This window comes from Prionailurus bengalensis, chromosome D1 (genome assembly GCF_016509475.1).
Source record: "Prionailurus bengalensis isolate Pbe53 chromosome D1, Fcat_Pben_1.1_paternal_pri, whole genome shotgun sequence".
Classification (NCBI taxonomy): Eukaryota; Metazoa; Chordata; class Mammalia; order Carnivora; family Felidae; genus Prionailurus; species Prionailurus bengalensis.
This window is the reverse complement of record NC_057346.1, coordinates 71,312,627-71,338,813: the sequence shown is the minus strand read 5'-3', so window position 1 is coordinate 71,338,813 and position 26,187 is coordinate 71,312,627. Positions and strand designations below refer to the sequence as shown.

The window sequence follows — 26,187 nt, the reverse complement described above, 5'->3', positions numbered from 1 at the left end:
ACTACTACTCAGCAATAAAAAGGAGTATGTTACATACATCTTAGAAGACTCTCAAAGGCATCACGCTAAGTGAAAGAAGCCAATCTCAAAAGGTTCCATGCTGTTTGATTCTGACATTCTCAAAAAGGTAAAACTACAACGAAAGAGGGTTAGTGGTTGGCAAGGGTTAGGAGAGGAGAGAAGATATGACTACAAAGACACAGTACAAGAGAATTTTGGGGGGTAAAGGAACTATTTGGCATTCTGATCATTATGATGGATCTGCAAATCTGTATTCATGTCTATAGTATATAAACCATTACCATATAGAACTACATGCCTAAAAAGTCCATTTTACTATGGTAATTTACAATTTTTAATTAAAAAATATAAAAGGTAAGCACCTAAGGTCTGGGGGAAGGAGTAAATGAGACTGTTTGTAATAAAGCACTTTGCATAATGTCAAACACATAGGAAATGCTCATCATATAAGTTATTTCTATTAAGTCCTAACCTGAAAAGGTAAAGATCATGGGCTACCTCATCCTGTACCATGGGCCTCATAACAAAGCCTGGATTACTTCCCCAATCTTCAGAGTGATTTGGCTTTAGAAGAGACTTAAGATAAGAAGAGATAAGCTTCTTCCCTTTTTCAGACGAACTCAGAGTGTATTCTCAAATGATAAGACCAAAAAACTATAATATACAATCGAATTTAAGTACCACCTTTCTTATCCTAGGTTCTACTTCTGGTTTTCATTTTATTAGGGTTTATATCAGAAAAAAAGAAAAATAAGACTAGAATCCTATTATGTAAACCCACAAATATATTACCAATGGGTTTTAGACAAGGGTGCAGAGACAATTCAATGGGCGAAGGAAAAGTCTTTGTAACAGTGCTGGAACAACTAGTTATCTACATGGAAAAAAGAAATCTTGACCTTCAATCCATACACAAAAAAATTAATGCAAGTTAGAACACAGGCCATAAAGCTCTCAGAAGAAAACATAAAAGAGTTATCTTTGAGATATTCAAGTAGACAGACAAAAGTTTCTTAGAATATAAAAAAAGTACTGGGGTGCCTGGGTGGCTCAGTTAGTTAAGCATCTGACTCTTGATTTCAGCTCAGGTCATGATCATCACAATGTGTGGGATCAAGCCCCACATCAGGCTCTGTGCTGACAGTGCAGAGCCTGCTTGGGATTCTCTCTCTACCTCTCTCTGCCTCTCTCCTGCTCGTGCTCTCTCTCAAAATAAATAAACAAACTTTAAAAAAAATAAAGTAACACAAAATAAACAGGTAAGAAAGACCTGTAAGCACAAATAAAATTGAGTGTTAAGAGCAATAACAGATGCACAGTAAGAGGGAAGTGACTCAATTTTGTCAAGACAGAAAGCAATGAAGAAGGTCTAATGTAGCCGCAGTTTTAAAATAATGTACCCTCCATGCAACTCTGTAAAAATTACAGTTGCAAAAACAAGGGAATGTAAGACTTAAAATATTGTTATGTAAAAGAAGTTGAGATTAGAAATGACTTTTTCTATTTTCATGATGAAAGGCAATGTCTTTTCCTCAATCCTAGGTTTCTATGAGGAGCAATCTTCCCTAATAACTCTGGCCTCTCTCTATTCCCTCACCGTTTTTTGTTTTTTTTTGTTTTTTTTTTTTTTTTTCCTAGAAGGGGAATAGGGACTTACATGATTGGGAAATTTAGACTAAAGAGTTATGTAAGCATAACTATATCCATGTATGTACTGTTGGGAGCCTACCTGCTACCTGGAAAGAGTACTCCAGTGCTCCTCCATGGTTAGGCTTCTCTACAAATAGGAAGGACATTCCTGGCCCCGTCCTGCCTGTGACCAGGTACATCTATTTAACTCTAGGGTTCAGTATTAAAAAAAAAAAAAAAAAAAACTTGCCTGAAAAGTAAGGCAAGTCCTCCAGTATAAGCTTTATCAGAAATAAAGGTGGTATTCTGATAACTTATCTGTCATTCTTTTCTTAATTTGTTCAGAATTTGGGCAGGGAATATGGGTGCTATTTATTGAGCCCCCCTCAGACATTATAATATTACAACGTCCTTCTGTCTAATTTAAAATAAAATCTTCAGGGGCGCCTGGGTGGCGCAGTCGGTTAAGCGTCCGACTTCAGCCAGGTCACGATCTCGCGGTCCGTGAGTTCGAGCCCCGCGTCAGGCTCTGGGCTGATGCCTCAGAGACTGGAGCCTGTTTCCGATTCTGTGTCTCCCTGTCTCTCTGCCCCTCCCCCGTTCATGCTCTGTCTCTCTCTGTCCCAAAAATAAATAAACGTTGAAAAAAAAATTTTTTTAATAAAATCTTCACTTTTATCTTACGGTAAACTTCTGGGTGTTGTATCCTTACATGATTCTTCTTCATAGCCCTCATAGCTCCTGGCAGAATGCCTTAGCAGTGTCTGCTGAAGGAACGAATTTTCAGATATTAAAGCTAATTCTATATGGTGCTTATTTTTACAAGAGAAGAAAACAATAAATGACATATAATGATACATATTGGCATTTACTAATGTGTATGTAGGCACTTCTGCTCTTAAGAAAATTATTTCCCTGTATACTTGTAAAAATTCACACCCATACATATTTTTGTCCACTTTAAACCATTACCATTTACACAGTGGAAGATCTTCACAGAACTTCATCTAAACGCAGTACAGCACAGTGCCTAAGGCTGACTGGAGTGAGAAACGGGGTTAGGGGAGCTGCTCTACATACACCATTTCTCTTCCTTCTGTTCTCTTATCTTGTCTCCCTCTTACCATCCCTGGGGTGGGGCTGCATAGCTGTCAACATGGTTAGTAGTGAACTATGAAGCAACAGTTATGGGTGAAGTTCCAATATACCTCAAACTCCAAAATGACAAACTGGAACAAAAAATTATAGGGGATAGGAAGTTAGGGTTGCAATAACGGACAAATTCTTTACCTTGCAGACCAAGGGTTCTTAACCTTGACGTCCGAAACTTCAAAACATAAGAAACCCCCAATAAACCCTTTCAATCCATTTTTAAATCATTGTTAGTATCTTTTCTTTGTTGTCCTAATACTGGCAATTGCTAACAGAATTTCCCCCATATAGTCCCTTATACAAGACTTTTCTACTTAATACAGGTTGCAAGAGAACTGCGGGTGTAATAAAAAGGTATTGTTTGAAAGATCTAAATTTATTAGCCTTACCATTGATTTTAGAGTAATTTGGCATAAACTGCGAAGCAATTTGAAGATGAAAATTTTAACTATTAGTAACAAAACAACACCAACAATTAACCTATTGAGAGTTTGCCAGGTACCAGACACTGCTCCAGGAATTTTCCAGGCTATTAATTCATTTAATTCTCTAACAACACCTCACATCAGTGAGACAGATGTTATTATTACCCCTAGTTTTACAAAGTTTATTAAATAACATGTCCAACATCCTTAAGTGGCAGAAATGCCATTTAAACTCAAGCAGTCTGGCTTTGACATTGTGCAACACAACTTCCTATTAATGAGAATACCAAAGATTGGAAATCATCTCCACCTACAGTTCTTCCTTTACTCAAGGGTAACATGGAACTATGATGAAAAATGACAGTAAATACAGTCATAGATAGATGTAAGAGTAAATACAGTCATAGATAACCACTGTGAACTCACAAATGTACTAATGAGAAACACAAAATAGAAATGTTGGAGCCTTGTTCTCAGGGAGCTTACATCCTAGGGAGCACGCGCATACATAAGAAAACAACAAGCTGTTACCCGAGAAAGCCAAGCTTTTCATCACTTCTCCCAAGTCAGCAACTTTCCATTCTCTATGGTAGCTACTGATACTAATGATACTACTAACCTTTCACACACCCAGACCTGAAATGCCTTCATACTGAGAGTCTCACTTTCCGAATTTTTCCTTCCAGGGTAAATGCTATTATTTTCTACTGATTCAGTCCTAGCTCATTCATTCTCCCGTCGCAAATTAGGCACTGCTGGTAACGTTTTATAACATCACGGTTGCTTAGTTTTACCTATGTATCTGTTATTAGCATTTCTTCTTGATTTCAGTTCTTTGTGCCTGAACCATATGTATTTTTGGTGAGACAAATTCCCAATTTTTGCTGGTCTCAAACGATTTTAATTTGTTCTCTTCCCAGAAAGTTTTGCTGGACATTGATTTCTAGTTTGACAGATGTTTTCCCTCAGCACACGAAGGATGACACTCTACTGCTTTCTGGAACCACTGCGGCTACTAATAAGTCACCTTTCAGTATAATTGTCACTCATCTCTTTTTGTAGTTAATGTCTCTTTTCTCTCTGACTCCTTTTAGTACTTCTCTTTTTTGTGTGTTCTGAATGTTGCAATGATACATCTGGGGTGGATTTCTTTTTATTTTGCTTAAGATTCAGAGGGCTTTCTGGCTATCAGTCGTATTTTTCATCAGAGCTATAGAATTCAACTTTACACCCATTATCTCCTCAAATATTGCCTGTTTTCCATTTTCTTATAGCCTTTCAGAACTTCAATTAAATCCATGTTAAATTTTTTGTCCTCATTCTCCAAGTTGCTCTATTTCTCTTAACTTCCATCTCTTTTTTTCTCTGCAGAATGTTATGGATAGTTTCTACAGATCTACCTTCGGGTTCACAAATTCTGCCCTCAACTGCTAATTAATATATACATCAGGTTTTCAATTTGTGGTTATTTCTTTCATCTTTAGAAGTTCTATTTTTCAAGTCTGTCGACCCTCTGTTAACCCATCATTTTCCCAACTTCCTATTTTATTTCTTTAAACATATTAACATTTCCTATACCTAGTAGATGACATTTCTGACCTCTGAAGACTTTCGGGATGTGATTTTTTTTTTTTTTTTTTTTTTTGCTGTATACTTTTTTCTGCATGTTCGTACTCATTGTGCCTTGTTTCCTTGCATGTTTTATGGATATTTTTTTTAACTTTTTTTTAACGTTTATTTTTAAGACAAAGAGAGACAGAGCACAGGTAGGGGAGGGGCAGAGAGAGAGGGAGACACAGATTCGAAAGCAGGCTCCAGGCTCTGAGCCTTCAGCACAGAACCCGACACGGGGCTCGAACTCATGAACCGTGACATCATGACCTAAGCTGAAGTCGGACACTTAACTGACTGACCCACGCAGGCGCCCCTATGGATCTTTGATGAATGCAGTGCTCAATTTTTATCTGTGGGAATTAATTTGAGGAATTTGAATTTACTCCTAACAATCACCTGGGACCACTTTACATTTTTCACTTGTGTTTTCTCAGTCTGCATATATAGCATTAATTTCAATAAAAAAACTAAGTAAGTACTTTATTTTTCCAATTATAATTCTGGAAAGGGCAAAAGTATGGAACACAGTAAAAAGATTAGTGACTGCCAGGGGTGGGGAGTGGGGAAGGAATAAATACGTGGGCAGAGGATATTTAGGGCAGTGAAAGTACTTTTTATTTTCTGTAATGATGCGTACTTGTCATTATACATTTGTCTAAACCCATAGATTGTATGTACAACACCAAGAGTGAAACCTAGTGGAAAGTATGGACTTGGAGTGATTACGATGTGTCAATGTAGGTAGGCCCTCAGTTGTACCAAATCTTGTGGGAGATGTTAATAATGGAACAGACTATACCAGGTTGAGGGCAAAGTGTATATGGGAAATTTCTGTACGTTCCCCTCAATTTTCCAGTGAACTTTAAACTCCTCTAAAAAAAAAACCTCAGGTCTTAAAAATAATAATGACAACTTAATTAAGCCTTAGTTTTAAAATTTTTTAATTAAATGAGAACCATAAAGATTACACACACACAAACACAAACTGTTAGAATAAACAAATTCAGGAAAGCTGCAGAACACAAAATCAACACATATAAATCAGCTATACTCTACACACTGACAATGAACAATTCAAAAATAAAATTAAGAAACAAGTCCACTTACAATAGCAGCAAAATAGATACTTAGGAAAAAACTTAACCAAAGAGGAAAAAGTCTCATACACTGAAAACTATAAAACGCTGCTCAAAGAAATTAAAACACAAATAAATAGAAAAACTAATAAATACAAAGATATCCCATGTTAATGGATGGTAAGATGTAATATGGTTAACATAACACTATTCAAAGCAATCTGTGAATTCAAAGCAAAGCCTATGAAAATTCCAACAATGATTATGCTAAGTGAAATAAATTAGTCACAAGAGGGTAAATACTGTAGGATTCCACCTCTATGAGGTATCTAAAGTAGTCAAACTCATAGAGACAGAAAGTAGAATGGCAGTTATCAGGGGCCAGGAGGAGGCAGAATACAGAGTTATTTAATGGTTATATATTTTGTTTAGGTAGGTAAGAAACGTTTTAGAGATGGATGGCAGCTATGGTTGCACAACAGTGAGAATGTACTTAATGCCACTAAAATGTACACTTAAAAATGGTTACAATGATAATTTTTATGTTATGTGTATTTCACCACAAAAAAAGAAAAAAGAAAAGAAAAGAAAAAGAAAGAAAAAAAGAAAAGAAACATACAATCCTCCAACACTGAATCAGGAAGAAACAGAAAATCTGAACAGGTTGATTATTAGTAACGAAACTGAATCAGTAATCAAAAGACTCCCAAGAAACAAAATCCAGGACCAGATGGATTCACAGGTGAATTCCACCAAATATTGAAAGGACAGTTAATACTTATTTTCCGCAAACTATTCTGAAAAATAGAAGGAAAAGGGAAGCTTCCAAATACATTGTGCAAGGCCAGCATTACCCTGACACCAAAACCAGACACTACAAAAACAAAAACAAAAGAAAACAATAACAACAAAACAAAATAACAACAACAAAAACCACAGGCCAGTATCTCAGATGAACATAGATACTAAAATCCTCAGCAAAATACAGCAAACTGCATTCAACAATACATTAAAAGGATCATTCGCCATGATCAAGCGGGATTTATTCCAGCAAAACAAAGATGGCTCAATACCCACAAATGAACATGATACACATTAACAAAATGAAGGATAAAAATCACATGACCATCTCAATAGATACAAAAAAACACTTCACAAAATTCAACATCCATTCATGATAAAATGCTCAATAAAGTCGGTTCAGAAGGAATACACACATTAAAAAAAAAGTCATACATATATGAAAAACCCACAGCTAATATTATACTCAATGGTGAAAAACAGCTTTTCCTTTAAGACAAGAATGCCCATTCTCATCACTTTTTATTCAACATAGTATGGGAAGGCCTAGCCACACAGTCAGACAAGAAATAACTAAAAGGCATCCAAATGTATAAGGAAAAAGTAAAACTCACTATTTGCAGAAGACATAATAGTAGACACAGAAAACCCTAAAGACTCCACCAGAAAACTATCAGAATAAATGACTTCAATAAAGTTGTAGTATACAAAATAACCTACAGAAATCTGTAATGTTTCCATACAATAATGAAGTAGCAGAAAAAGATACTAACAAAACAATTCCACTTACAATAGCACCAAAAAGAATACAATACCTAGGAATAAACTTAATCAAAAAACTGAAAGATCAGTACTCTGAAAACTATAAAACACTGATGAGAGAAAGTAAAGACCAAACAAATGGAAAGATATTCCATGTTCATGGACTGGAAGACTGAATACTGCTAAAATGTCCATACTGCCCAAAGCAATCTATAGAACCAATGCAATTCCTATCAAAATATCAATAGCATGTTTCACAGAACTAGAACAAACAATTCTAGAATTTATATGGAACCACAAAAGACCCCAAATAGCCAAAGCAATCTTGAGAAAGAAAAACAAAGTTGTAGGTGTCACAATCCCAAATTTCAAGATATCCTACAAAGATACAATGATCAAAACAGTACGGTACTGGCACAAAAAGAGACACCTAGATCAATAGAACAGTACAGAGAACCCAGAAATAAATCCACATGTCACCTAATCCATAACAGAGGAGGCCAGACAGTCCCTTCACTAAATGGTGCTGGGAAAACTAGACAGCTACATGCAGAAGAATGAAACTGGACCACTTTCTTACACCACATACAAAACTAAACTCAAAATGGATTAAAGACCTAAATGTGAGACCTGAAATATAAAACTCCTATAAGAAAATATAGCCAGTCATCTCTTTGACATCAGCCTTAGCAACATTTTTCTACACATGTCCCCTCAGGCAAGGGAAACAAAAGTAAAAATAAACAATTGAGACTACACCAAAATAAAAAGCTTTTGCAGAGCAAAGGAAGCAATCAAGAAAACAGAAAGGTGGGCACCTGGGTAGCTCAGTCGGTTAAGCATTCGACTTCAGCTCAGGTCATGATCTCGAGGTTTGTGAGTTCAAGCCCCACGTTGAGCTCTGTGCTAGCAGCTCAGAGCCTGGAGCCTGCTTCGGATTCTGTGACTCCCTCTCTCTTTGCCCCTCCCCTGCTCACGCTCTGTCTCTGTCTCTCAAAAAATAAACATTAAAAAAAAGAAAAAAATTTTTAAAAGGAAACAAAAAGGCAACCTACAAATGGGAGAAGATATCTGCAAATGATATATCTGATAAGGGGTTAATATCCAAAATATATAAAGAATTTTTAAAACTCAACATCAAAAACACACATAATCTGATTTAAAAATGGGCAGAGGACCTGAATAGACATTCCAAGGAAGACATACAGATGGCTAACAAACACACGAAAAGATGCTCAGCATCTCTAATCATCACGTAAATGAAAATCAAAACCATAAGGAGAAACCACCTTATACCTACTGGAATGGCTAGTATCAAAAAGACAAGAAATAACAACTGTTGGGAAAATGTGGAGAAAAAGGAACCCTTACACACTGCTGCTAGAAATATAAGCTGGTACAGCCACTGTGGAAAACAGTATGGAGGCTCCTCAAAAAATTGAAAATAGAAATACCTTAAGATTCAGTAATTCCACTACTGGGTATTTACCCAAAGAAAATGAAAACACTAATTCAAAAAGATATATTTTTTTTAAAGATTTATGCACCCCTATGTTTAGTGCAGCATTATTTACAATAGCCAAGATATGGAAGCAACCTAGGTGTCCATGAATAGATGAAGGGATAATGAAAATGTGGTACATGTATACAATGGAATATGACTCAGACATAAAAAAGGATGACAACATGGTTGGCCTAGAAGGTATTATGCTAAGCGAAATAAGTTGGAAAAAGACATATATAATTTCACTTACATGTGTAATCTAAAGAACAAAACAAATGAACAAATAAAAAGGGAAGAAACAGACCCATAAATACAGAGAACTGCTAGCTGCCAGAGGGGAGGGGGAAACAGGATAGGTAAAATAGGTAAAGAGGAATGGAAGGTACATGCTTCCAGTTACGGAATGAATAAATCATAGGGATGAAAGGTACAGGATAGGAAATATAGTCAATGGTATTGTAACAGTGTTATACAGTGACAGATGGTGCCTGTGCTTCTGGTGAGCACTGCATAACATACAGTTACCCAATCACTACGTTGTTTGTACACCTGAAACTAATGTAACACTGCATGTCAACTATTCTTCAATTGAAAAAAAAAAAAAAAACTGGGGGAGGGGGGAGGGGAGGGAGGGTACCTGTCAGGTTCAGTTGATAGATCATGCAACTCTTTTTTTAATTTTTTTTTCAACGTTTTTATTTTGGGGACAGAGAGAGACAGAGCATGAACGGGGGAGGGGCAGAGAGAGAGGGAGACACAGAATCGGAAACAGGCTCCAGGCTCCGAGCCATCAGCCCAGAGCCCGACGCGGGGCTCGAACTCACGGACCACGAGATCGTGACCTGGCTGAAGTCAGACGCTTAACCGACTGCGCCACCCAGGCGCCCCTGATCATGCAACTCTTGATCTCATGGCCGTGAGTTCAAGCCCCACACTGGGCATAGAGCTTACATTAAAAAAAAAAAAAAAAAAAAAAAGTACAAGGGCCCTCTTGTTATATGTTACTATATTTTATTCCTCCTCAATTCCCTTGAGCCAAAGTCAACATAGGCATCCCATATCTTCAGCCATATTTATTTCTCATTTACCCTTTCACTGGGGGAGTAACACTTTGGGTCTCACCTAGATTCCTGAGTTTGGACAGACTATAGATTTTATCTCTTGAGCCTGGCCATATCTAACAGAAGCAAATGTTCAAAGTCTCCAAGGATGGTGAGAAACTCTTCCAGTGAAAGCTGGTTTTACTGTCTGCTTCCCTCTCAGAATTCCTACTGAAGGACAGCAGAATATGCCATCCCCAAATATGCCACTTCGGCATACTGAGTACTTTGAATTAGCATAGAAAATACAGTCAACAATACTGTAATAACTTTGTGTGGTGACAGATAACCACACTCATCATAGTATTTCATCAGGTATATTACTGTCAAACCACTATGCTGTTTACCTGAAACTAATACTGTATGTCAACTACACTCAATAAAAAATAGAAATTTAAAAATAAATAAAAATAAAGGTACTTGAGAAACAGCTAGTGCAAGATGGACAGTCTAACCCTCCTTTGTCTCCCCCACCCTCAAAGCAGGAGATAAATCTCCAGTGAGAAAGGTACCTCTCCCAGTGCCAGGAGAGTAGAAAGCATCCTTATCACCAGAGATGGGAAATTAGAGCCAAGAAGGCTGTATAAACAAAAACTTGTTACTTCTTCACCAATTTACTACCCCAAGCCCAAACCTCTTTGTCTTGTCAATTCCTCACACATGTATTGTTTCTTTGTCTAAAAGGTATAAAAGATTCCTTCTTTGGTCACTTCTTTGAGTTTCATATTTGTATGAGACTCCCGCATATGCAGTCAAATTTGTTTTTCTACCGGTAATCTGTTTTATGTCAATTTAATTATTAGACCAGGCAAAGAACCTAGAAGGGAAATGTTTTCTACCCTACACTACCTTCAGTTCTTTTTTGGGATCTGAGATTTTCTTACTCAGTGATTCCTTTCAAAAAGTATTCCATAAAATGTTTAAACCTGTAGTTTAGTTGTTTCAGCTGGGAGAGTTCTTAGGGGTTTGTTTACACTGGTAAATGGCACTCAGCATATTATGGTATTTTCTCTGTACTAGCTAAGTGATTTAGAGCTAGTTAATTTGCCTTTCTGCTTTAGTGTCTAGCTGCAAAACAGGATCTCAATAATTATTTCACAGGGTTGTTAAGACTAACACATAGTAAATACTTGGTAATTACTACATCTTATGATAATCCCTCTTTTCTGATCCTGGGTTACATTACTTTATTGCCTATATTATTTTTTACCACTGATATTGACATTTCTGATAAAGGACTTAAACCTCTTTTTTAGTTATTAGCATTGATTGGTCACTCAAAGTGAACAGTTTGCCTGATTTGACTATGTTTTGTGTGACTTTTCAATCTCTTAGTTGAAAAGAAGTTATTTATCTCCATACACACTTAGAGTAAGGTAGAAATCACACCAGAATAACTTTTTTTAAGTTTATTCATTTTGAGAGAGAGAGACAGAGCACATGAGAGAGACAGAGTACATGAGAGACAGAGAGGGACAGAGAGAATCCCAAGCAGGCTCCCTACAGCCAGTGCAGAGCCTGACATGGAGTTTGAACCCACAAACCATGAGATCATGACCTGAGCTGAAACCAAGGGTTGGCTGCTTAACCAACGGATTCACCCAGGTGCCCCTACACGGAGTAACTTTAACACAGAGAACAAACTGAAGGTTGATGGCAGGGGGAGAGGGGAAAGTGGGTGATGGGCATTGAGAAGGGCACTTGTTGGAATGAGCACTGGGTGTTGTACGTAAGCGATGAATCACGGGAATCTACCCCCAAAACCAAGAGCTCACTGTATACACTGTATGTTAGCCAACTTGACAACAAATTATATTAAAAAACTAAAATAGGGGTGCCTGGGTGGCGCAGTCGGTTAAGCGTCCGACTTCAGCCAGGTCACGATCTCGCGGTCCGTGAGTTCGAGCCCCGCGTCGGGCTCTGGGCTGATGGCTCAGAGCCTGGAGCCTGTTTCCGATTCTGTGTCTCCCTCTCTCTCTGCCCCTTGCCCGTTCATGCTCTGTCTCTCTCTGTCCCAAAAATGAATAAACGTTGAAAAAAAAAAAAAACTAAAATAAAATAAATTTTAAAAAATTAGTTAAAGTCATAGGAGGGAAATTTTTTCATAGGAGTGAAATTTTTTTAAATTCATTTTTGACTTATTTTATATCAAGAAGAAACGTTCTTTGAAAATTAAAGGTCAATTGTTAATTACTTCTTGAAGGCTTTCCAATACTAGGAGAGAGTTAGTTGTTCCTTCCATACTGTTCCCATAGTACCTTGTTTATACCTCTGCTATGTCACTTTCCACACTGAATTGTAATTATTTACTCACATTTTCTCTCTGCATTAGAGTTTGAGCTCCTTGGAATACAGACCCTGTGCTTAGTATCTCTGGAGCCTAGCATATATAAAAGGCAATTTGCAAATATATACTAACTCTGATCAAATTAGTTTTCCACTACTTTCCTACATTAACTCTTTAGACATTTGAAATATCCTTTCTCTCATGTATACCTTTTGTTATTCCTTTGGTAAGTAATTCTATCTAATTTGAAAAGTTCTATTCTCCACCTATGTTCTCATGAATATGAAATGCAAAACGCAAACTGCAAACTATGAGGCGGAAACTGACAAATCTACCAGCAAAGTGAGATTTTTTTATTTTTTAATGTTTTATTTTACTTTTTTACTATTATTTTTTAATGTTTGTTTTTGACAGAGAGAGACAGAGACACAGACAGAGCATGAGTGGGGGAGGGGCAGAGAGAGAGGGAGACACAGAATTTGAAGCAGGCTCCAGGCTCTGAGCTGTCAGCACAGAGCCCGACGCAGGGCTGGAACTCATTGATGGGGATATCATGACCTGAGCCAAAGTCGGAGGCTCAACTGACTGAGCCATCTAGGCACCTCAAGCTTTTGTTTCTTAAGTTTATGCATTTATTTATTTATTTTTTTTTTTTTGAAAGAGACAGAGCACAGAGAAGGAATAGAGAGGAGAGAGAATCCTAAGAAGGCTCCGTGCTGTCAGCACAGAGCCCACAGAGGTGAGGGTCTGGGGGAGGGGTGGCACCGGGGTTGGATCTCATGAACTGTGAGATCAGGAACTGAGGCGAAATCAACAGTAGGAAGCTCAGCCGACTGAAGCACCCAGATGTCCCAGTAAAGTGAGATTTTTCATATTCTCTCCAGTTACTAATGGGTCAAGAAGATTGTTTTAAAAAGTCAATAAGGACACAGAAAACATGACAAGAACATTTTACAACATTTACCTACCAGACAGCCAACATTGTACCTAAAAATTGAAATATATATATTATTTTCAAGCACACGGAACAGTAATGAAAACTGATCATATGTTAGGCCACATCTTTTGCCCACAAGGCAATTAAATCAGAAAACAACCATAAAATAACTAGAAAACCTGCATGATTAGAAATTTTTATTATTTCAAAGCAACTTGTTAGTCAAAAGGGAAATCAAAATGAAAATGAGAAAATGCTTAGGGCTGAACAATAACACTGCTACACACCAAACCTTGTGAGAGTCAACTAAAGCAATATTTAGAGAAATGTATAATCTGAAATGAATACACTAAAAAGTCTCAAAATTAATGGGCTTAACATCTCAATTACAAAGTTAGAAAAAGAACAAGAAAATAAGCTCAAAGAGGGGTGCCTAGGTGACTCAGTCAGTTAAGCATCTGACTTTAGCTCAGGTCATGATCTTGCAGTCTATGGGTTCCAGCCCTGAGTCAGGCTCTGAGCTGTCTTCCTTCGGATTCTGTGTCTTCCCCTCTCTCTCTGCCCCTCCCCTGCCTGCGCTCTGTCTCTCTGTCTCTGTCTCTCTCTCTCTCTCTCTCTCAAAAATAAACATTAAAAAAAAATTTTAAGAAAAGAAACTCAAAGAAAGAAAAAAATAACAATAAAAGAGCTGGTATAAATAAAATAGAAAATAAGTACTAATCCAAAGAGTTGGCTTTTTAAAAAGATTAAAAAGCAAATAGAGGCAGGTTATCTGGTGGCTCAGCTCGTTATGCATCCAACTTCAGCTCAGGTCATGATCTCACGGTTTGTGAGTTCAAGTCCCACGTCAGGCTCTGTTCTGACAGCTCAGAGCCTGGAGTCTGCTTCAGATTCTGTGTCTCCCTCTCTCTCTGCCCCTCTCATGGCTCACACTCTGTCTCTCACTCTCTCCTTCAAAAATAAATGAACATTAAAGAAAAAATCTTTTAATAAAAAAAAAGGAAATAGAGGCACCTGTGTGACTCAGTTGGTTAAGGGTTCCCCTGTTGATTTTGGCTCAGGTCATGATCTCACAGATGGTAGGTTCAAGCCCCACATTGGGCTCTGCACTGACAAAGCACAGCTTGCTTGGGATTCTCTCTCTCCCTCCCACTCTGCTTCTCATCCACTTGTGCACATGTGCATGAGTGCGCTCTCTCTCTCAAAAAAAATAAACTTAAAAAAAAAAAAGCAAATGAACTTCTAGCAAGGCCAATTAAGAAACAAAGAAAAGAGATACAAATGATCTTAGAAATGAAAGAGAGGGAGCCTGGGTGGCTCAGTCGTTTAAGTCTCATTTGGCTCAAGTCATGATCTCCTGGTTTGTGGGTTCAAGCCCCATAGTGAGCTTTCTGCTGTCAGCACAGGGCCCGCTTCAGATCTTCTATCCGGCCTCTCACTGGCCCTCCCCTGCTTATATGCATGCATGCACTCTTTCTCTCTCAAAAATAAATAAACATTAAAAAAAAAAAGAAAAAGGGGCGCCTGGGTGGCGCAGTCGGTTGAGCGTCCGACTTCAGCCAGGTCACGATCTCGCGGTCCGTGAGTTCGAGCCCCGCGTCGGGCTCTGGGCTGATGGCTCAGAGCCTGGAGCCTGTTTCCGATTCTGTGTCTCCCTCTCTCTCTGCCCCTCCCCCGTTCATGCTCTGTCTCTCTCTGTCCCAAAAATAAATAAACGTTGAAAAAAAAAAAAAAAAAAAGAAAAGAAAAAGAGGACATTAATGCAGATGCTGAACAGACTAACCAGATAATAAAAATATATTAGGAACCAAGAAAATAAATTTGAAAAGTAACATTAAATAAATTCATAGAAAAACATCACTTAAAAATTTCAATCAAAAGCAAATTCTTCTCTAAACTGTTCAAAAGATTTATTGCAATGCTGATCCCAACAGGATTTTTGTGAAACTGACAAACTTATTCTGAAATTTATATTCAAAAGCAAAGTCCAAAAAACCCCAACATACTCTTTAAAAACTTTTTAAAGAGATTTACCACATATTATCTTATTATAAAGCTATTACAATTAAGACAGTGTGGTATAAACACAGAGTGCATAAACTAACCAATGAAACTTAATAAAGAGCCTGGGTGGTTCAATTGGTTATGTGTCCAAATTTGGCTCAGCTCATGATCTCGCTGTCCGTGAGTTCCAGCCCTGCATCGGACTCTGTGCTGACAGCTCAGAGCCTGGAGCCTGCTTCAGATTCTGTGTCTCCCTCTCTCTCTGCCCCTCCCCCATTCATGCTCTGTCTCTCTCTCAAAAATAAACATTAAAAATAAATTTAAAATAAATAAAAATAAAAAAATAAAGAGCCCACATACAGATTCATACAGATACTGAATCTTCAGACATATATCTTGATATATGGCAGAGGTAGCAATGTTGATAAATGGAGAATAAATTGTTCAATAAATTGTGTTGAGATAATATCCACTGGATAAAAAATGAGATTGGATCATATGAAGCAATTCTTTATGGGTAAAAAGTTTTGAAAGGCAAAACTTTAAAATGTTAAAAAGAAATATAGAAATCTATATTATAACTTCCAATAGGGAAGGGTTTCATAAACAAGACACAAAGAGTCTTAGCATTAGAGCATTATCAGGCGCCTGGGTGGCTCAGTCATTTAAGCATCCAATTCTTGATTTTGGCTCGGTCATGATCTCACAGTTTGTGAGTTTGAGCCACAAATCAGGCTCTGCACTGACAGCACAGAGCTTGCTTGGGATTCTCTCTCTCCCTCTCTCTCTGCCCCTCCCCTGCTCTCTCTCTCTCTCTCAAAATAAAGAAATTAAAATAAAATAAAATAAAATAAAAATAAAGAAATTAATTAAAAAAAAAGAACTCCAGTTATCAAAAGACACCATAAAAACTGAAAGAAGATATTTGCAAGTCAAACAATTAATAAAGGATTAATGTCCTATGTCCAGAATACATAAAGAACTCATGATTTATTGAGAAAAAATAAACCAGCAAAATAAAAGAGCAAAAGATATAAACAGGTAAGCCCCGAATAAGAAATGTAGTCCACGGGTGCCTGGGTGGCTCTGGGTTAATTAAGCATCTGACTTCGGCTGAGGTCATGATCTCACAGTTCATGGGTTCGAGCCCTATGTTGGGCTCTGTGCTGGCAGTTCAGAGCCTGGAGCCTACTTCAGGTTCTGTGTCTCCCTCTCTCTCTGCCCCTTCCCCCACTCGTGCTCTGTCTCTCTCTCTTTCTCAAAAATAAATAAACATTAAAAAACAAAAAACAAAAATAATTTTTAAAAATGTAGTCCATAAATATAAAAAGTACCCGGCCTTATTAGTAATTAGGAAAATACAAATTAAAATCACACAGAAATACCACTTCACACCCTCTAAACTAACAAAAATAAAGTCAATAAATAGGAGTCATTGGTTTCAGGGAATTCTAGCAAAAGTATAAAGGGTATAGCCATTTTGAAAAACAATTCAACTTGCCATAGTCTTAGTTTTCTACTGCCACCTGTATGGGTTGAACTGTGTTCTCCCAAAAAAGTTGACATCCTAACCCTCAGTATCTCATAAGGTGACTTTATTTGGAAATAAGGTCTGCACAGAGGTCCTTAGGGTTGGGCCCTAATCATGTATGACTGGGTTCCTTACAAAAAGGGGAAATTGGGACACAAAGACAGGCACAGAGAGAAAATGAAGCAACACAGAGAAAGTGCCATGTGAAAGATGAAGGTCAAGATAGGGGGGATGCATCTACAATCCCAAAACTGCCTAACAATGCCAGCAAGCCACCAGAAGCTGCGAGGCAGGCTCTCCCTCTGAGCTCTTGCAAAGGAACCAACCTTGATCTTGGATTTCTAGGCTCCAGAAATGAAACAATGGATTTGTGGCTCAAGCCACCCAGTTTGCAGTACTTTGTTTCAGCAACCTATACAAACTGTTGCAAAGTAATACATTCCTGTAACAACTAAAACCTCAATGGTATAAAACAACACAAATTTATTATCTCACAGCTCTATGGGTCAGGCTGGTCTGACTGAGCTAAAATCAAGGTGTTGGCAGGGCTTCGTTTCATTCAGGGAACTCTAAGGAAAAGTCCATTTCCTTGTCTTTTCCAGCTTTGAGAGGCTGCCTGCTCTCCTTGACTGCTGACCTTCTCCTATTTCAAAGTCAAAGGTGGATTAAGTGAGTCTTCCTCACCCTGTATTACTCCAACCGTACAGCCACTGTCACATCTCTTCGGTCACTGTGATCTCTTCTGCCTCCCTCTTCCACTTTTTTAAGGACCCTTGCAATTCCCTGGAACCGCTCAGACAATCCTGGTTGATCTTCCCATTTCAAGGCCCTTAACTTAATCTCACCTGCAAAGTCCCCTTTGCCACATAAAGTAACAAATTCACAAATTCCAGGAGTTAGAACAGGCACATGTTCAGGGTGCCATTATTCTGCCTAGTAAAATTGAATAGGAGCCTATCTTGCAACTTAGCAGTTCTTCCTCTAGATGCACATATGCACCAGAAGACGTTTATAAGAATTTTCATAGCAGCATTGTATATAATAGCAAAAACTGAAAACTACCCAAGGGTCCACAAACAGTGGAATGGATAAGTAAATTTTACTATGCCCATATGATATTAAAATACTATAAAGCACTCAAAAATTAACTACAACTATCCAAATCAACATGGATGCATCTCAGAAATCATCAGAAAAAAAAGTTATAGAAGAATTCATACAGCATGATTCTATTTACTTAAAGTTCAGATGTAGGCAATACAACATATTATTTACTTAGGAATACATTCATGGGGATTATAATAGTAAAGCTAAGTAAGGGAATTAATACTGTGTGTGTGTGTGTGTGTGTGTGTGTGTGTGTGTGTACATTCTCATATATGAGAATAGATGTGTTGCCTCTGAGGCAGGGAAAAGGAGATACAAAATAGGTTACACGGGGAACTTCGAAGAAAATAAGTGGTGAGTACCTGACTTTTGTTTGTTTTATTTTCTTCTTTAAACCATACCAAAATATCATATATATAGTCTTTCACGTATGGCATTTCTCATTTACAATTTTAAGTGCTAAGTAAATAAATGTAAGAAACCCTGGATGCAAGTTGTCTGAAATCTAGGGAACAAGTAGTCAATGTCCTCTAAGGGATGGAGGAGGGATAAAGATCTTTATCTTATAAAGATAAAGATACCTGCTAGGTATCAATATTGGAGGGAAAATTCTAGGTTGCAAAAGAAAAAGACAGCAGGAAATACACTCCTGTGCCCAAGTTTTAGGAACAAGCTTCCAACAATCACTTAAACAAACACAGATCAACTTGTATATAATAAGGTGAACAATGTTACAAACTGTCAGAAAGACTCAGACAGAACTCAGCTCTCTTAAAGTTTTGCTTGGCTAACATAGGAGTTCAGTTTGTTTTGTTTAAACTGAGAGCCCTCAGGCAAAGTAGGCAATAGTCAGTTCACTTCCATTCTTCTCACCCACCCCTCCTTTCTCAACATGTAACATAAATGCATTATGTGGCTGGCCTCTGAAGGCACCTGAGTTTGAGACCAGCTGCATCCTACAAGTCACCCTGAAACAACCACATCAGGTATCAAGTGTGTCTTCAAGGTCAACACAGAGGCTTTGCTATCTCTCACTCCTATCTCTCTCCCGCCACTCCCCACCCCACCCACCTCTTTTAACCAAGGACGTCTTTTATCACATAATTGGAGACAGCTGGCAAAACTATGCATTCAGGCACTCTTTATGGAAAATATAGAGGGACTAGCAGTCCAGACCTAGACTCAAGTCCTTGTGTCCCAATATTTCACAGCATAACCTGGAGACGATATTATCTCCCTGGAGTTGAATTTCTTTCCTTTCTATAAAATGATATTTCAGGGTTACGTGGGTGGCTCAGTCAGTTAAGTGTCTGACTCTTGATTTGGGCTCACGGTTGGTGAGATTTTGCCTGGAATCAGGCTCAGCACTGACAGCACGAAGCCTGCTTGGGATTCTCACTCTCCCTCTCTCTCTGCCCCTCCCCCACTCTTGTGCCGGCTCATACTCTCAAAATAAACTTGAAAAAAATGATATTTCAATTAGATAAATTCTAAATCTCTTCTATCTTCTATAGCTATACAAATATACTCATGTTCAAATAAACTTGTTCAGCAAGTATAGTCTGTTCTTGTTTTGGCTAGGGGTATAGGAAAGAAGTAAAATGTGCTAGGGAAATGGGCTGACACAGTAATTGGGAATAAGGAAGGAGAATAAGAAGGGCCTGCCTGAGGAGGATAAAAAGTCAGAGGACAATGAAAACAAACTTCATACGGGTTTACTCATGGTTGACCCTATTTACCTTTCACTCAGTGTGGAAAAACATAAACTATGGAGATGTTATTATTTCATACGATATAATGAAAATATTCTATCTCAGGTCATGACTGCTTCGCATGATTTATTTTTATACATGGCCATCTCTGCTATAATGGAGCTCTGTCCTCTGCTTATACATTAATTTGAGTATCACTGTACTTTCTAAAGATTCTTAATCCTATCTGTTCCTTAAAGGAAATTTTAACCAGTGTGAATGATAGAAGCAGAAGAAAAAAGTCCACAAGTCAATAACAATAAGCAGTCCTCAAACAGCTAGAGCCAAGGATGGATGTGAGGAAGGGGTGTTCGTTCAGTAAGTCCCACGTGGCTTTTTAAAAAACAAAACAAACAAAAGGCTAAAGGCAGATTGTAAAGGACTTTGTAGGCAAGAGTCAAGAGCATGAACTCTATCCTGTGAACAATAAAAAAGTCTAAGAGATTTTTAAGAGTGAGTGATTTGATTAAATCTGTGATTTCTGAAAGATAATTCAGATGGCAGAGGACATATTTACAAAATAGAGCATAAAATCATTACATAGGTTGATATTTTACTACAAAAATATTAACATGAAATGAGAATAAAACGCTCACTCATTAAAACCATAAAGTAAATTTCACAAATACTACAGTATGAGTAAAGAAATTCATAGTGGGGTTTGCCTTGCAAATTCCTTAAGGGGGTAAATAATCACTTAAACTTTAAAGTCTTTTTTAAAGGCCTACCTACTACATGTGTATATCTCTTTCATATAAAATTAACACTTTAAATAATATTTATGGGCTTTAAGGCCACAGAATTTTTAAATATTTACCTAACCATTTAGAAAGCACTTAGCATTTTAGGTATAGAAAAATATCTCACACAGTAACTTACACCTTTCAAAACCTCCTATTTAGCTAGTCTATCACACACCAAATCATCTGGTTGAGAAGCTGAAAACTACATTGTAGAATAAACAATTAAAATGGCATAGATATGTAGTTTGTTATACTCTGGTCAATGCCTCTATGTAGACAACTGATTTTTTTTTTCTTTTAGCTTTCTATTAGTTTCAGCTGACTGCTGGCAAATGCGCCACAAACCGAGTGTTTCTTTCCATTAACCCAAGAGAGGACACAGTCAGCAGTAACTAGATTTAAACTTTAAATCTCTAAATGCTTTGCTAAAAACAACAAAAACCCTTAGCTAAGAAATGACACATACACAGCATTTACATCAAGTACTACCAGTCTAATTACGAAAATCAAGTGTCTTGCAAACATATGCCATTAATTTTCAACATCGTACCTAATATCCCAAAAGTTAAAGATTATTTTAAATACACTCTGACACAATTAAAAGCATTTATATGAGTTTTCAATTGTTTTTCAAAGATGTTCATAAAAACATTTAAGTTCTTGAAGAAATCAAAGTATAATTTTGTTATCAATCCAAAAATGAATCCACATACACTTTTTTAAAGTGCTCTATTCAAAAAGTAGAATATCTGTTCATCTTTTCCAATTAGAAAACATAGCTTATTAGTATCAACATTCAACACTTAAGTAAAACTTCAAGAACTACTAATTTGTGACGTTTTAGTTATACTTTTATTTTATACCTTACTAAAAGAAATGGATTCTAGAACTGAACGGTACTATAGAATTAATCTACTGGGATCCCCTAACTTGACAGGATAGTGAGACTCACTCACTTACTTGTCCAAGATCACACAGTAGAGCCACGACTTAACCCTTGACTCTCTGCCTATGAATTCAGGACATTTCCCCCTGTATCAAGTTCTACCCAAAATCTTTGCCTTCCTTCACTTTCTGAAACAAAAAGGCGACTTCACAATTGTCACATACAAAGTTCACCACTTTGAAAATCAGAAAAATCTCTTGGTCTTGTACTTCTGTGAAAGTCCTAATTTCTCCTTAACTTCTTTAACCTAATAAACATGCAAACAAAAGCCACAGACCCACTGTTAGACTTCAGGAATTTAGCATAAGTAAAAATGAATGTTAATTATAATCTTTGCAAAGTTAAAAATATCTAGTAATTTGTAGTAATGCCAAAATAGTACTACTTTATGACACTGAATGTTAAATAGCCACGTATAAACCCTTGAGCTAACATCATATATTGAAGACCCCAAAAATGGTTTCTACTCATGTGAATACGGGTTTTCTGAAATAAGAAAATATGCCCTTTTTAAAAGTGAAATTGTGTTTTCCTCTAATACAAATAGTAAAGGAAGCAACCTAGCAATAACAACACCACTGCACCTAGCTGAAGGCTGAAAAAGGTTACTGTTGGTAAAAGAGGACCAGACTAGGATTAAGACGACCAGAGGTCTTCAATTTACAAGAAAACAGCCATAACTGGCTACACCAACAGATTACAATTAAAATACATTACAGTGCAATACTGTTAAGTACAGGAAAATTGTTTACAAACGTGATGAGACTGCTAAAACACTTTTCTGGTATGAAAAAATGCAACCTATTCACATATAGTCAAGCCAACTGCCATTCCAGCCTGTGAAAAGAGCCGAAATGACTTTGCTCTGCAGCTTTTCTCCCAACAGTGTTTCTCCTGACACACATCTTTCTAAGCATTGTCTAGACAGCATCGCTGGCTGTAAACTTAGAAAACAAAAGGCATAACACTTTTTGAACAATTCTTTCTAGCATGTGGCCCAGTAAGTACAGACCACAAAAGCGGCCTCTGAGAGAACGCTTTTCAAGAAAGCAAAGTGTGGTCTCATTGGAACCTTTCAGATCAGTGTTAAACATAAAATCAATGTGGTAGCTTGAAGACTATTAAAAAGAGAGCATCGGACGTAGTAAGAACAAGAAACTTCTGTTTCAAATACACTGGGTCCCAGTGTAAAACATAGCACTGGTCAAAAAGCCTGAAAACCAATGGTGTAGACTCCTACTCTCCTACTTAAAACCTCTACACTCCTCTTTCTAGCTGCTTAGAAAACAGCATTGAAAACTGAAACGTGTAGGTTCAAGTCCCAGCACCGCCACTTACTGGATGTGGGAAGTAGTTGGGTAACTTCTATAAGCCTCAATTTACTCATCTCTAAATTGAGGTTGTCATCCACCATACAGAGCTTTTGTGAGGGTTTGAGAAAATATATGTAATATTTTGCATCTAGCAAATGTTCAATGAATAGCAACTATATTTGCTGATTTCTTGGTGACATAGGACAAGATTTCTCCAAACTACATAAAGGGCAACTTTTCCCTGAGGGTGATTTCAATTCCTTTAAAAAAACAAAACAAACAAACAAACAAAACCCATGTAAACCTAGAGGGGGGGGAAATGGAAATACTTCTGGCATCTTTCCAGACATTGCTAAGTTTAAAGGTTAAATTGTTACAACACTCTCCTAATTATGCAACAAATACCCATGGACAGGAGTTAGCCTGTAAAAGATTATGATGGCCTATACTATTGAAACTGGGAGAGGTGGGGGAAGAATCCCTTAAAAAGTATTCCCAACAATCTTTTCATCTACACTAACAAGCCTCAGTTCCACAGCTCATCCCTGTTCATTATAGGATCTCGAATTCGTCCTCTCGATTATCAAGAATGAAACCGCACTGATTAAAATATATACACACACACCCCCACACACACACGTGTATTCAATCTAATTGCTATATGTGATCATTGGAGAGATACCATCATTATACCAGCAACAGACAAACAGCACCAAAAAGACATAACTCAGTGTGTGCCCAAGTGGCGAGTCGTCGATCTATTAAACCGCAAATAACTCACCTCATTCCTCTGAGAACAAAGTCTTTAAAAGTTGCAATACGATCAGTCTGCGATTTCATTTCTATTCCAAGATAAAAGGTACTTCTGCACGTTTACAAAGCTTCCTGTAATTTAGCATTTCTTTCCAGAACAAACCTGCCCCCCCCCCCCCACCCCGCAAACCCTGGAAGCTAACTAACGTGCTTTCGAGAACGCTAATTCAAGTAGGGAATCGAAGCGATAAAACCGCACTCGCTTCCTTCCCAAGCCGTGCTTTCTGGTACCATACCTGTTCGCGGGAAATGCAAGGCAACGAAGGTCTCCTGAACATCTTGGAACTGCCGGAGTAACCGGCCGAAGTTTCTCCGAACGACACGCAGCTGGACCTCCTGCGGGGTCTGATCACAGGCACTTTGTCCTCGGCGGTACTGGCCAAGCGAGGGTGATGAGGGGCTTCCCTGATCTGGAAGAAGTGATCCAAGCCCAGGGCCAGCAGGCAGCCGGCGTCCCCGACCAGGCAGGCGAGCAGCGGCCTGAGGGCGGCGGGCAGCGACCCGAGCCCGGTGAAGGAGACCCACCAGACGAAGCTGGAGAAGAGCAGCACCAGGATGCCGTGCCGGAGCCTGGCCGGGTGCGCGAGCGTCAGCAAGCCCACACAGCTCAGCGCCGAGAACAACCTGCCCGCCACCGCGGGGGGCGTGTGCTGGGCCGCGGCGGGGGGCCCCCAAGCCCAAGTCCACGCCTGCCACGCCAAGAAGTCCCCCAGGTAACAGCAGGCTGGCAGCGCCAGCAGCCACCAGGCGCCGCCGCCGCCGCCGCTCCGGCCCGGCCCGGGACCCCGCTTGCTCCGGGTCAGGAAGCAGGTGAGGAAGAAGAAGGCACAGGCGATGCTGAACAGGGGGCTGAGGCTGTGCGAGCATACGCTCAGCACGGTCCGCAGCCGGGCGGCCCCGGCAGCCCAGCTCCCGGGCCCCGAGCCGAGCAGCAGGGCGAGGACAAAGGCGGCCAGGGCGCCCAGCGAGAGGCGCGCCCGGGCGGAGGGGGAGCCGCGGCGCGGCTGCTGGGGGGAGGCCGGCGGCGGCAGCAGCAGCTCCACGTTGCAGAAGCGGCAGAGGTGGAAGAAGAAGCCACGCGGAGGGTCCTGCCGCAGGGGGCTCACGCAGCTCTTCACGTAGCCGTTCCTCAGACTCTCGGGGGGCTGGCCGGCCCCGTCCGGCGCCTGCGGGCACCGCATGGCTTTGGCGTCTCGCTCGTCCCTCCTCATGGCCGGGACCCGGGCTGGCCGCGGGGCTCGGCACGCCCCTCTCGGACCGCGGCGGCCGCTCGCGCTCCCTCAGCACCCCCGGCCCCGCGCTCCGGGCGCCCCCCGCCCCGGCTCGGCAGCGCGTCAGGGTTGCGCCCGCCGCCGCGGCCCGGGGTCCTCGCCGCGCGGGCGTTGGAGCGGCGGGGTCCGCGACATGCTGGCGGAGGAGAGGGGCGGAAGGGGCTGCTCCCGGGACCGCTGCGGCCGCCCCCTCCGCGTCCCTCGGGCACCGCTCGGGACTGGAGACTCGGCGTCGCCTCCCAGCTCCCGCGGGCTGCAACAGTTACCTCCCGGCCCCAGCCTGGTCCGTTGGGCGCGCGAGCGGCGGCGGGCGGGCTGGCGCTCCTCCCCCGTGCCTGCCCCGGGCCGGCGCGCGCCCCGCCCGCCGCTCGCGCGCGCCCGCGCCCCGTCCAGTCGCTGTCGCGGACGCGAGCCGGGGATCTCGCGGACTGAGCGCGCCGGGACCCGGGAGAGCGCGGCCGGGGCCACCCGGAGACCGACCCGGGCTGGCAGAGGCGGGCAGGGTCTTCTCCGGGTGGGAGGGGGCAAGCCCGCTATCTTGGGACCCCAGGCGCGCGGGTTCCCTTTGGGGCTAAGTCACAGACACGCACCCAGGCTCCGACAGGTCACCACTGGGGTTTGGGGGAAAGAGGGCGTTTGCGGTCCCCAAGGGCAGTGCCTACTTGGGAAACCGAGTTGTGGGGGGTGGGGGGAGCCGGACCCGCCTCTCACCTCATCCAGGTTCAGGGTGGGCCCCTTGGACTGCCCGAACTGTGCAACCTGGTAAGGTCCAGCCACCGCCAGGGGCGTGGTGAAGGATCCCTGACTGTGTGGCTGGGTCTGCCCTCAACAGCAACGTGGAATCTTGAACCACTCAGTAGGCCCGGAATATTCACGGTGGTCTTAGGAAGGAGCGTGCACTTGGAGTGCTCCCCCAGAGCATCCATCTGAGTAGATACTATTGAGCTTGTCTTCCTCAAGAACGGTCTTCACGGGCAAGGAACTAACGTCCCATCCTCCGCTTCCTACCCTTGCCATACATACTCATTAGTTCATATCTGAATCTCCCTAAACAAGCGTAGAAAATCTGCTGTCACACAGCTTTTTCCACATTAGAGCCTTTTTCACTGTAACGGCGTGTTCTAGAGAGGAGGGATGGGAGGATTCGGAGTCCTCTCCAAGACCAGTGCCCAGTTTGGATCGGTTGGCCACAAAAGAAGCCAAATAAGATGCTATCTGTGAATTACTGGTGAAACTAGCAACATGGAAACACTGACTTGAAAGTGACAAGAACGTTGCTGTACCAAAGGGACTGCTCTGGAATCTAACCAATCATAACTGCCTTAGAGAGTGAACTGTGTTTCCCTCCAACGAAACTCTCCCTTCAACCTCATGACAGGCCTGCATTTCTCAAAGAGCTA

The 26,187-nt window shown here is 40.3% G+C and overlaps 1 protein-coding gene across 1 annotated transcript in view; it reads right to left on the bottom strand.

The window, feature by feature from the left end:
- Positions 1-24,743, bottom strand: part of PDE3B (phosphodiesterase 3B) — a 172,952-nt gene extending 148,209 nt beyond the window's left edge. Inside the window, exon 1 of the mRNA XM_043580732.1 lies at positions 23,753-24,743. Within this exon, the coding sequence (XP_043436667.1) occupies positions 23,753-24,727 (975 nt within the window). The 5' untranslated portion in view covers positions 24,728-24,743. The remainder of the gene's footprint in view (positions 1-23,752) is intronic.
- Between the last annotated feature and the right edge of the window lie 1,444 nt (positions 24,744-26,187).